Below are 13,506 nucleotides of genomic sequence, written 5' to 3' on the forward strand. Positions count from 1 at the left end.
CCCCACAAGAGTGATTCACAGAGTTGGAACTCTGTTTTAATGTGTGTTTGTGTGTGTGTGTTAGCGGAGCTGGGCAGCGATGAGGATGATATAGATGACGAAGGCCAGGAGTATCTGGAGATGCTAGCCAAGCACGCAGGGGAGGATGGCGATGATGAAGACTGGGAGGAAGATGATGCGGAGGAAACTGCACTAGAGGGATACACCACCGCCGTGGACGACGAAGACAACAACGTGGACGAGTACCAGATCTTCAAAGCCATCTTACAGAGTATGTAGAAATATATATACACACACCACACACCACACTCACCACACTCACCACCCAGAACACACACATACCCCCACACACACACACGTATGGAAGAGCACCAGATCTTCAAAGCCATCTTACAGAGTATGTAGAAATATATATACACACACACACACACCACACACACCACACTCACCACTCTCACCACCCAGAACACACACATACACACACACACACACACCACACAGAACACACACATACCCCCACACACACACACACACGTATGGAAGAGCACCAGTTCTTCAAAGCCATCTTGCATAGTATGTATAAATATATACACACTCACCACACTCACCACACTCACCACCCAGAACACACACATACCCCCACACACACACACGTATGGAAGAGCACCAGATCTTCAAAGCCATCTTACAGAGTATGTATAAATATATATATACACACACCACACTCACCACCCAGAACACACACATACCCCCACACACACACACGTATGGAAGAGCACCAGTTCTTAGATGTCAGCTTACAGTGTGTGTGTGTGTGTGTGTGTGTGTGTGTGTGTGTGTGTGTGTGTGTGTGTGTGTGTGTGTGTGTGTGTGTGTGTGTGTGTGTGTGTGTGTGTGTGTGTGTGTGTGTGTGTGTGTGTGTGTGTGTGTGTGTAGATCTGCAAACACGAGACCCTGCATGGTACCAGGCCTTGACTCAGACGCTGGATGAGGACCAGACTAAAACCCTGCAGGACGTCATCACACTGGCTGACCAGAGACATGCCGCTTACGGTAAGTGCGTGTACACACACACACGCCGCACCAAAATCCAGCAGGATGGCATCACACTGGGGGTTAATAAACATGACGGTTTTGTTACTGGAGCCAATCACATCGTTGGAAACGACATAGCTGACGCCCACATCACCTGAACATTCAGTTTATTTCACCATTGCAATAGCCGGGCCGCAAAATTATGGAGGACTGAAAGTGCCAAAATTCAATAAATAAATACATCATCAATAATTATTTAAATGTGTCATTAATTAATTAAAATTGGAATTAAATACATAAATGTTGTATTAAATGTGTCATTCATTAATTTAATACAATTCATTTTATGTAAAAAAAAAACATATTTAATTAATTCACTATTTAATTAATTATGTCATGGTCCTGTGTTGCAGCGCATCAACAATTTATTTTATCTGTCAAACTCACCCATCAAAGTCAGTGGGCGGGGCTAACGCTGATCTAGTCTGATCCATTGCTTTAGTCTGAAGTGCCTGGAGAGACCTGATACTTAGCCCTTAGCTACAATACCTACCTTTAACCAAACCTGATTTTGAATACAGCGGTAGCTAATAACTCACTTGATAAATACATTAGAGCAGGGGTAGGCAATTAAAATCCTAATGGGTCCAGTTTCAAAAAAAATCCTCAAGCTTGGGTCCGGGGGTCAATCACACATTTTTTATGACCGTTGTTTTCACTGATATAGGACTGCATGTGTTTTATGTACCAACAGTCAAGGTGTGCATTATGATTCAGAGGCATATTTAGCCAATATAAGTAGGCCTACTTTAGGCGCTAGTAGTATCAGTGTATGTTTGGTCAACAACTGACTATCAGATCAAATGAAGGTCTTCATTTCAAGCTTTTTTATTCTGACCCAAAATCCATGCTACTCGGAATGAACACTCGTTTGCTCGTTGTTGGGCAGTGAATGAATAAGTCAACATGTTTGTAGATTGGGCTTTAAGATCGTTTATTTTTTGTGCACGCACGGATTTGAGAGGGTAATTTATATCGAATTCTTTGTGCTTCATTACATAGTGGCGTTTTACATTGCTGCTTTTGACGAGCGCCACCGTCTCGGAGCATATCAGTCAAACAGGCTTAGAGCTGCACGCAGACAGAAAGAACATGAATAAGTCTGTCCACTCCTCTTCAAAAGCTCTGTTCTCACTATCTACCTTTCTCTTTTTAGAGCACGCCATCTTTCTCTTGAACTGCAATGAAGCTTTCTCTCTCAACTGAAGGCAATGTCAATTTTGCAGCGCTTGCGTGCACCAGTCCCACAGCTCGCAGCTTTGACAGCGAGCACGTGCTGCGTATAGGCTATCATCTGATTGGCTACTGGCATTATAAGGTTTAAACAAAAACATAGCCTACCATAAAGTTATTTAATGTATTTAACGGGTTTATAAAAGTCACTCAAGCATCAGTTGTTAAAATCGCTTGGTCAAAATTATATAAAAAAAAAAATTTGCATTTTTAATTTTATTGTTGCAATTGTGTCTCGGTCCGGAGAGGACGTCAGTTGGGTCCGGACCCGGACCACGGTCCGCCTATTGCCGACCCCCGCATTAGAGCATGGATCTGGACAAATTTTTCTGTCCGAGCCCGGCCCGGTCCAACAGAATAGTAACCGAGCCCGGACCGAGTCCGACAGCCATTCAAATATTTTTTTTTCGAATCCGAACCGAGCCCGACGGAATAAATTTCTCAACTGTTCATAGTAGCCTACTAATGCCACATTGACAAACGTTTTTTTAATGAATATCCTGGCTTTATTAAACTGGGGCATCAACAGTTAAATGCTCTCTCACAAACAAGCGCTGTTAAACGCACAAGCGTACACAATTGCACGATTCACATTGCAAGAACGTTTAGTAAAATGGTGCGTCTCCTTTAAGAAGAGCACGTACAAGGAGGTACAACGGTAGCGACAAACATTTACGTGCTGTAACAGTGTAAACCAGTATGTGAGTAACGTGAGTTTTATTAAAGCATAGCGTGTGTAATGTGTAGCTATTTCATCCCGTTAGTTAACCTTTCCTGCTGTCTGTATTTACTAACCAGCAGCAGACGTAGCCTAAAGGAAAGGGAATTAACCCCGAAGTTAAAAACATGTAATCTACTTCGGCCGTGGAGCATTTTACTCCCCTGCAATCTCCAACTTTCAGAGACAGACAGCAGGAAAGGTTAACAAACGGAATTAAATAGCTACACATTACACACGCTATGCTTTAAAAAAACTCACGTTTCATGCTACACCAACGGAGGCACAACAGACGAGTCTTACCATTGAAGATCTTTTAGCACGCCGACGTTCGTTCTGAAACTATCTACATCCAACCACCGAGGTTTAATCCATGTTGTTGTGGAGAACAAGACTGTTGCATCAATCATATTTCATTAAAACTTCACACTTCTTACATTGGACATATCCAACAGCCTAATTAGAATCTGCATCGTCTACTAATCAGAAATATCTCCATTCAGTAAATTTCCCTTCGTTAAGTATCATTTTAAACTCCAGATGAACTTTCTCCGTGATGCCATTTTGCCACCTGTAATTGTGTTGTCACGGACATAAACAAATTCCCGCCACGGGAAGAAGGATTTTTATTAATTCAGTAATTTATTTTATTCTCAAAAATGAACTTTTGCATCATTTGAAGCAGACAGTTGGCTTCACTATTTATTAAGATATTTTAGATTTGGAATGTTCAATGCATTATCGCGCTGATGTGTCGAGCCCGACCCGAGCCCGCTTATACATTTCTAATATTTGTCCGAACCCGGCCCAACCCGACGGGTTCCGACGGGCTCGGTCGGGTATCCATCCTCTAAAATACATCGGTTGGTAGATTAAGAAAATGTTACAAACGTGTTTTTACGTGAGTGAATGTAACGCTTGGACAACTATTACCTCTGATTATTACAGCACGTTTGCCATCAATACTTTCTCCAATATCATTTTATTCAAACACATTTTCTTTGATAATTAAACTGTCTCTGTTATACAGTAGGCTACTGTGCAAAAGTTGTAGGCAGGTGGGGAAAAAATGCTGTAACCTAAGAATACTTTCAAAATGGAAGTGTTTACAGTTCATTTTCATCAATTAGCATACAGTGAATGGACAGAAGATAAATCTAAATCAAATCAATATTTGGAGTGACCACCCTTCAAAACAGCATAAATTATTCTAGGTACACTTGCAGTTTTTAAAAGGAACTCCGCTGGCAGGTTATCCCAAGCATCCTGGAGAACTAACCACAGATGTTCTGTCGATGCAGGCTTCCTCAAATCTTTCTGTTTCATCATGTAATCCCAGGCAGTCGATGATTAACCGTATTTTTTCACACCTGCCTAAAACTTTTGCACAGTACTGTATGTCACCACCTCTGTTTCAATGAAACTTGGCTGAAATTACATTTAACAAATACACGTAGAAACATTGCAGAACAATGACAGTGTACAGGGTTGTTTTATCTTTTATTTCAATGTAAGACATTGGGGGTGATTGCAGTAAGATAGGTGCCAGTCTTCAGGTGGAGGGTCTCTGTATGCTGAGGTCAGTCAATATGAACCAACAATAATCCTTGGCACTACCGTCATCCTCTTACTGAACTACTCTACTAGCACCCCATACCCTTTCTGAACATTCATACAGCTATCAAATCTGAACTACTCTACTACCATCCCATACCCTTTCTGAACATTCATACAGCTATCAAATGAAATACAACAGGTCATTCTAGATGAATGAGCATGCAAATATCAATGAATATAAATTAATATCTTAGTATTCAATAGAAGTGAGATCAGTATCATCATTTGGAGGTAGAGCATGCATGGTGTGTCATAGTTTTGGGAGACGACAATATTAAAACAGTGGACCAGACATAATATTGTGATGAAAATCAGGATCACAGGGACATCTACCTCAGCAGCCTAGTCTCTGCCACTCACTCTCCTCAGTGTGGGCGATGTCGAGGACACCGTAGAGCAGTGTACCATTTATATCGCAGCCGTAACCTCACTATTGCTGAAACATTAAGCATGGATGTTCCTGACCAGCAGAGCTGTGTTACAACGGCAGTTCCTTACAGAACATCCTTTTTTTCAAATAAGGCATGACATCTGAACCCCTGCTCTGGTAGTGCTATGCAGTTCATCCCACCAACGTGGAACTACAAATGGACGTTGGATGATGGATGTATGGATGTTGCTATGGTTCCCAGTTTTGCCACTCTGTAGGTAAACCTGAAGGAGAAAATTAGACATTTACAAAATGCCAATCTGCACCATACCAAAAACGCAATGTCACTGAAACTGATGAAGTATATGGTTGACACTAGGGTTGTCACGATACCAAAATTATGACTTCGATACTATACCTGCCAAAATATCACCAAACCCGATACTTACGATACGATACCACAATACAATACCACAAATACGATACGATAGTCTACTGGTATATGTAGCTATGATGGTAATAAAAAACATCTGTTTTGTACCAGCTTGTTCCTGCCCAGCTTTTTGAACGCTTAACAAATGGCATTCGTATCAGTATTAGTCTACAGCAAGATATTAATGAAAACTACATGGTGACATCATTGCATTGATTATACAGGGCTATGTAGCTAGACCTATTGTCCGTATCTGACTATATGACTACATAGTTATTTACATAAGTATGAATTACATAATTTGACAGATGTTCATTCACATTCATGTTTTATCTTAATTCATGGAATAATAATTTTTCATTCACTAAAAATAAAAGAATTAGCTCAAGATCCACCCTCAGGCTCCAACAGCATGTAGCCTATTGCATCAAGTGTGTATTATTTGGTACACTTTTGTGTGCATTCTGACCTCATGATCATATAGGCCCACATAAGTGAAATTGTAGGTTATTTAGCATGTATAGCGATCTTAATGTTGACAATGAACTTGGTGATGTTTGACTGTGTTAGGGAAGTTGTTTGCAACCTAGCCAACATAGCTATCACAGTAACAATGTAAAGAAGTTAACACGAGAACACTTATACTAGCATCAGGCGATCAATTACCAAGAGTGTTAAAACCATAGATATGTATATAACTAATTATAATTGTCTAATTGTAATTCTATATGTCTATGGTTAAAACAAGCTTGCTAACATCGCTAATGGGATGTCTTGCTAGCGGCTACTTGCTAGCGGCTGTTTATGACAAACTAGCAAATCAACAACATTCCTAACACAGTCAAACATCAAGCAACTGCAACACAAGACAAGGCACTAAGGCAGACGTCCCCTTTTACCCGGACATGTCCTCTTTTCGAGACCTAAATACGTCCGGATAAAAGAGGAGAAAACATACATTCCCATCCCCGTCCCCGTTAATCAACCGTAGCAAATGACATTACGTTTTAGACGCACCGTCGCTAATGACAGTAGGCTAGCCCCTACATGTTGCCAATGTAACAACAGTTCTAAGTTAACTGCAAAACATAAAATAGCAGAAGATAGCACTAACCTTTACAGGAGGTCGTACGTGTTAAGTTGAAGTTTTAGCGTTTAAGAGAAAGTTTAGTTTGACACCCAGTGTTTAGGAATGAGGCCTGCGTCAATCCAAATTTCTGGAATCGATAAGCCTTGACTTGATGTGCAGGGTAACCAATCAGGTATTAGGAATCCGCCCACTGACTTTGATGGGTGAGTTTGACAGATAAAATAAATTATTGATGCGCTGCAACACAGGACCATGACATAATTAATTAAATTGTGAAATAATTAAATATGTTTTTTAACATAAAATGAATTGGTATTTAATTAATTAATGACACATTTAATGAAACATTTATGTATTTAATTCCAATTTTAATTAATTAATGACACATTTAAATAATTATTGATGGTGTATTTATTTATTGAATTTTGGCACTTTCAGTCCTCCATACAAAATTGGCCCACACACAATTAAGAATGAAATCTTACCTGAGCAATTGCCTTTTGTCAGGTTTAAATGTGGATTCCCATGACGTACTTTAAAATGTGTTTGACCATCCTATGTGGAGTTGCGGACATCGCGCAATAGCTGCCCAGAGGCGTTGCCAAGATGGCTGCTGAGAGGAGAGACCTGCCTATAAGGACTTTAAAAGAGCTCTGTTGCCTGTAAAACTCTGTTGTTGTCTGTAGAACTCTGCTCCTGTCTGTAGAACTAGGTTGTTGTCTGTAGATTTCTGTTCGTGTCTGTAGATTTCTGTTCATGTCTGTAGAACTCTGTTGTTGTCTGTAGAACTCTGTTGTTGTCTGTAGATTTCTGCTCCTGTCTGTAGAACTTTGTTTATGTCTTTAAAACTGTCATTGTCAGTAGAACTCTACTCCTGTGAGAAATGTACTTATCTGTAGAACTCTACTCTTCTACTTTTTTACTTTTAATCCCTCAGAGTTTTGAACATTCCATTAAAATGCACTTTAAATGTCCACAATGCATTTTATTTATCTCCAAAAAGGCTCGGGTCATCAATGTCCTCAATGCATCTCATTTATCTCCAAAAAGGCTCGGGTCATCAATGTCCTCAATGCATCTCATTTATCTCCAAAACAGATCGCTCATACACTAAGCTTTCATTGTCGTTTTTAGTTTTTTTACTGCCCCATGAAGACGAATGTCAGTTATTGAGTCTAGGGTTAAGGTTAGGGTCTGTGTTCTTGAGTCTAGGATTAGGGTCTGTGTTGTTTAGGTTAGGGTCTGTGTTCTTGAGTCTAGGATTAGGGTCTGTGTTCTTGAGTCTAGGATTAAGGTTAGGGTCTGTGTTCTTGGGTCTAGGGTTAGGGTCTGTGTTGTTTAGGTTAGGGTCTGTGTTCTTGAGTCTAGGGTTAGGGTCTGTGTTCTTGAGTCTAGGGTTAGCAGCAAACTGGGAAAATCAGCTAATATAATGCTAGCACACATCATATTCTCCTGTCCAGCAAGAAAGAAAAGAGAATGTGATTTGTTTGCGATTAAGTGGAAGTAAGTGATCCTGGCACGAACAACCTATGAATCATGTGCAGATGCAATGTGTTAAATTTAAGATTAATCAGTAAACAACCTTAATCGGAATAATCATCTTAGGATCCGTTCTGAAACAGGTTTGACCTCCTGACCTCTAGCACACTTGATTTCAAAGCCTGTCTGCAGTGTGGGCCATTTTTAAACTACTACTTTTTGTCCCCTCAGAGTCCCGGATGATTGAGAAGCACGGTGGCTACAAGTTCAACGTTCCTGTGGTCCCCTCCAACTTCAATTTTGGCGGGACGGCACCCGGGATGAACTGAGTCCCTATCCCCCCCTCCCTCCCCCTCCCCCCTTTCTAACTCTGTGACTGATTGTAGTGAAGTGAAAAGCTTGTGTTGTTCCCGATCTGGCTCGGCTCACTCTTCAATCTGACTATCAAATTGGACATAGCACCAGAAGACGTGGGAGGACAACAACAAACGCAACCAACGGCTGGGACAGACTAAGGGCACACACCCCGAACACACTCGAGACTTGAACACACTCGACCCCCGAACACAAACTCAAGACTCGACGCTCTCGACGACGCTTCCCCATAGGAACCAGACTTCTGGGGACCATGGCGGCAGCTCTACGGTCTTCCCACTCCCCCATCCATGGGACTAAATAGGATCCGACCCTCCCCCTCCACCCTGGGGCTGCTGGAGACCCCCGCAGCGCTTTAGTTTTTTTCTACATCACCCAGTCTCATATCTCGTGTAAATAGAAGCCGCCGGGTATCCATGGTGACTCGTTTGGTGCGTGCTCAGCTCTAGTGGAGGAGGCACTATGTGAAGCCGGATCTGATCTGTGTAAATTCATGACTAGCACTTTCCTATTGTTCAGGTCTCTTAGTCTCCTGGCGCAGACTGCAGCTGGTTTTTAACCGATTGAAACTATTTAAACAGCCGTGAGGTGAGCGGAGCGGAGCTGAGCCCGGGGCGAGCCGAGGTCTCGTCAGTGCTACCAGGGGGTGCAAGGGTTCTAAACACGAGGCTGACGTTCTGCGGAGAGCCGACAGTGCTGGGGGCTGGAGCTCATGGGTTCTTCATTGAAGCATGTACTGTTGGACTTGATTGTGAAGCTCTCAAGCTTTTGGTTGATGTATGGATGAACCATCTATATATACAACGTATTAAAACATTACGCTGGACTACGTGCTTTGGTGTTGTTTACACACACACAAACACACACACACACACTCACTAGGTGCAAACTTTAGACCATTTACATCAGGATTTCTTGTGCATGAAATGAGCTTATTTGAAAGATTTGACTTGTTTCAGTGTTTTGACATTTATTTTGTATAAATACTTCCTGTACAGCTGTCCACTGAGGTTCAACCTTATACGCTCTAAGAAGCTTTGTTGGGTTCTACCTTATACGCTCAAAGAACCTTTGTAAGGTTCAACCATCAATCCGCTCAAAGAACCTTCGTTCTATGCTCTTGGGTCTTAACAGGATGCCATAAATGATGAGTGCTATTTGTGTGCAATGAATGAGGGGTATATGTTCGAGCATACACTATATGCTAAACTACAGTATACACTACACTACACTACGCTTCAGTATACACCACAGCATACACTACTCTGGATTAATTGACTCAATTGGGAATACAGAGGCATTTTTGAGAGTGTGAGAGGTCAAATCACCTGTGTGTGAAACACTCAACACAGACAACACACACACTGCACAAATAACACTATACACCACACATACTCCACAGGTAATGCATACACACACAGATAACACACACTACACAGATAATACACACCACACACACAAAGAGATAACACACTACACACACCAGTTGCTTTCAGAAACTGCCTCAAGTGGACTGACAAACTGATGAAGGCTATAAATACACCCAGATAACACCATATACACTAAGACCCAGACTCTCAAGGCTATAAATACACCCAGATAACACCATATACACTAAGACCCAGACTCTCAAGGCTATAAATACACACCCAGATAACACCATATACACTAAGACCCAGACTCTCAAGGCTATAAATACACACCCAGATAACACCATATACACTAAGACCCAGACTCTCAAGGCTATAAATACACCCAGATAACACCATATACACTAAGACCCAGACTCTCAAGGCTATAAATACACCCAGATAACACCATATACACTAAGACCCAGACTCTCAAGGCTATAAATACACCCAGATAACACCATATACACTAAGACCCAGACTCTCAAGGCTATAAATACACCCAGATAACACCATATACACTAAGACCCAGACTCTCAAGGCTATAAATACACACCCAGATAACACCATATACACTAAGACCCAGACTCTCAAGGCTATAAATACACACCCAGATAACACCATATACACTAAGACCCAGACTCTCAAGGCTATAAATACACCCAGATAACACCATATACACTAAGACCCAGACTCTCAAGGCTATAAATACACCCAGATAACACCATATACACTAAGACCCAGACTCTCAAGGCTATAAATACACACCCAGATAACACCATATACACTAAGACCCAGACTCTCAAGGCTATAAATACACACACAGATAACACCATATACACTAAGACCCAGACTCTCAAGGCTATAAATACACACACAGATAACACCATATACACTAAGACCCAGACTCTCAAGGCTATAAATACACACACAGATAACGCACTCAGAGTGACTGCAGCTGGGTAAAGGTATAAATAGACGTGAGAACAAATTCTTGAGATAATGCTATTTGGTCAGAAATGTGATGCACTGGGAGTGATGCCCTAGGGACACACACATACACACACACACCAGTGCTCTGGAGAGTTTCATGCACCAGCAGAACTGATCTCCGAAGCCTAATCGCAGAATTGCACACAAACCCCAACATTCCAGAGAAGGCAAAAATATCCCTGACCATCTGTTTACACACAGACACACACATGCCAACAATGTTTGAACCATTACGCCATCACACATTTCTGACAAACACAGACAGCATGGCCACATCACCATCATGTGTCTCACAAACACACATCCCACAGACATCTTAGGCACACATCTCAAGCTTCGCCGTGGCACACACACACACACACACACACACACACATCATGTCAGTGTGATGAGATTATTCACAATACATTAGGGAGAATGTTGATTTAATACATAAGGGAGAAAGTTGATTTAATACATTAGGGAGAAAGTTGATTTAATACATTAGGGAGAATTTAGTTTTTATAAAAAAAAGTAAGTTATTTCTTTGTTGTAACAATGCTTCTTATACCATTGGAAAGCCTGTTAATTTCCTCTTTAAATGGTGCCACATTTGTAAGGAACATGCATTTGTGGAATGAGCAGCAAAGCTAAAGATATGGGTAGCGCCCAAGCAATATGTGCCACATTTCTCCTATTCTACTGTTGGTATTCACTCTTGTTTGGAGTTGTTTGGTGGATTGGATGATTGAACTCACGATGAAGGAGCAAACAAGACATATTGGCAATTTTACACTTTATTCATTTAAATACACCATCAGGGAGAGAATGGAATGGCCTGCAATGAGTCCAGACCTCAACCCAATTGAACAATTGTGGGATCAGCTTGGGCGTCCTGTACGTGTTAGTGACCAACACAACCACGATGGCTGATCTGCAACGACTCTTGGTTGAGGAATGGAATGCCATCCCACAGCTATGTGTGACCAGGTTGGTGACCAGCATGAGGAGGTGGTGCCAGGCTGTTGGCTGCGTATGAATCTGTTGTTACACCGTTAACAAACCTCCTTTAAGGTTCAATTTCAATGGTCTCCTAGATGTCAAGAAGCGTTTGACAATGTTAAGCTTTTGCTCGCTTCTTCCCCTGTGCTATCTGCTCCAAACTTTGAGTGTCCTTTCAGTGTTGCTGTTGATGCCAGTGAGAGTGGTGCAGGAGCAGTTCTGTTACAGGTAGGATTAGATGGAGTAGAACACCCAGTAGCATACTTTTCAAGGAAGTTCAATCGCCAGCAGCAAGTCTACTCCACAGTGGAAAGAGAAGCGCTAGCTTTGATCCTTGCAGTACAGCATTTTGAGGTCTACTTGGGCTCCTCTCCGAGTCCAATAGACCTTTTCACTGACCACAACCCATTGGTCTTTATTGATCGAATGAAAAACCAGAATCAACGCATAATGCGTTGGAGTTTAATTCTGCAACAATACCCATTAAAGATTAAACATATCCGAGGTAAGGACAACATTGTGGCAGATGCGTTGTCCCGAGTCTAAGGAAAGTTTCGATCTTTACTGTAGTTGGTTGTCACTAGTATAGAGTATAGGTGTACTGGTTGTGTCGCATTTCCCTAGTCCTGGGGCGCCCCAGAATTTAGGTTGATGTGGCACAGGAGGTCTTTCTCTTTGTTTTGTTTAAGGTTTACTACAGCAAACCTCTTGGTGAGGGAGGTGTGACGTCCACCTGTGCCCCCTTCAGGTTGCAGCCTTGCCAGTGCACGGGCAGAGGCAGGACCTGAGCCTAATAGCTTTATTGTCTGCACCTGTATTTAGGGTGGGGCTATAAAAGGGGTTTCCTCTCTCTCTCTCATTTGGCACTTTTCGGTTCTTGTAGGCACTATTTTGATATCTTCTCTTACATGGGCACTTTGACTCTTTTCTCAATCTGTCCCCCTTTCTATTTCTTTAGCGCTCACTTTCTTATTAATTTACCTAACAAACTGATGCCTTCATTCACTACATTCATGCACGACATTGAACATTACATTTTCATACCCCAATTTTGGTTAAGTATTGATTTTGGTACAAATAAATGATTCTTGTTATATTTAAACTACTTTGTGTCGTCTCCCTTGAACTCTCGATCAGTAACAAGGAACAAACAAGACATATTGGCAATTTTACACTTTATTCATTTAATACTACTTTGTGTCGTCTCCCTTATTATGTGATGGTACCTTAACGAGTCTGCCGTTACAAATTAACTCAAAACAAGAGTGAATACCAACATGAGAATAAACTGTTTATCATTGGCAGAGAATTTTGGCAAATTTGACTTGGGCGCCACCCACATAAACAGCTGTGCTGCTCATCCCACAATGCATGTTCCTTACAAATGAGGCACCATTTAAAAGGGAAATAAACAAGCTTCTCAACGGTATAAGATTTATTGCCTTTAAGTGACCTTGCTACAACAAAGAAATAATCTACCAAACACAAATTTCCTTACTTTTTGTGCCATGTTTATATTAGGAAGAATGTTCATTTAAAATATTAGGGAGAATGTTGATTTAATGTCTCATTGAGATGAATATCTCTGTTGCAGCCCTAGTGTTCTAATGAGACTAGGGCTCTACGGCTGGTAGTGTTCTAATGAGACTAGGGCTGGTAGTGTTCTAATGAGACTAGGGCTCTAGGGCTGGTAGTGTTCGTATGAGACTAGGG

General features: G+C 41.5%; 1 protein-coding gene across 2 annotated transcripts in view; it reads left to right on the forward strand.

Annotated features, from left to right (window-relative positions):
• ipo7 (importin 7) overlaps positions 1-9,236 on the forward strand; it is a 28,233-nt gene extending 18,997 nt beyond the window's left edge. For both annotated transcript variants that reach the window (XM_080840320.1, XM_080840321.1), the window contains exons 22-24: positions 65-271; positions 937-1,053; positions 8,267-9,236. In XM_080840320.1, the coding sequence (XP_080696446.1) occupies positions 65-271; positions 937-1,053; positions 8,267-8,364 (422 nt within the window). In that variant the 3' untranslated portion in view covers positions 8,365-9,236. The remainder of the gene's footprint in view (positions 1-64; positions 272-936; positions 1,054-8,266) is intronic.
• The last annotated feature ends 4,270 nt before the right edge of the window (positions 9,237-13,506 follow it).

The sequence above is a fragment of the Sprattus sprattus genome (assembly GCF_963457725.1).
Source record: "Sprattus sprattus genome assembly, chromosome: 6".
NCBI classification, from domain to species: Eukaryota; Metazoa; Chordata; class Actinopteri; order Clupeiformes; family Clupeidae; genus Sprattus; species Sprattus sprattus.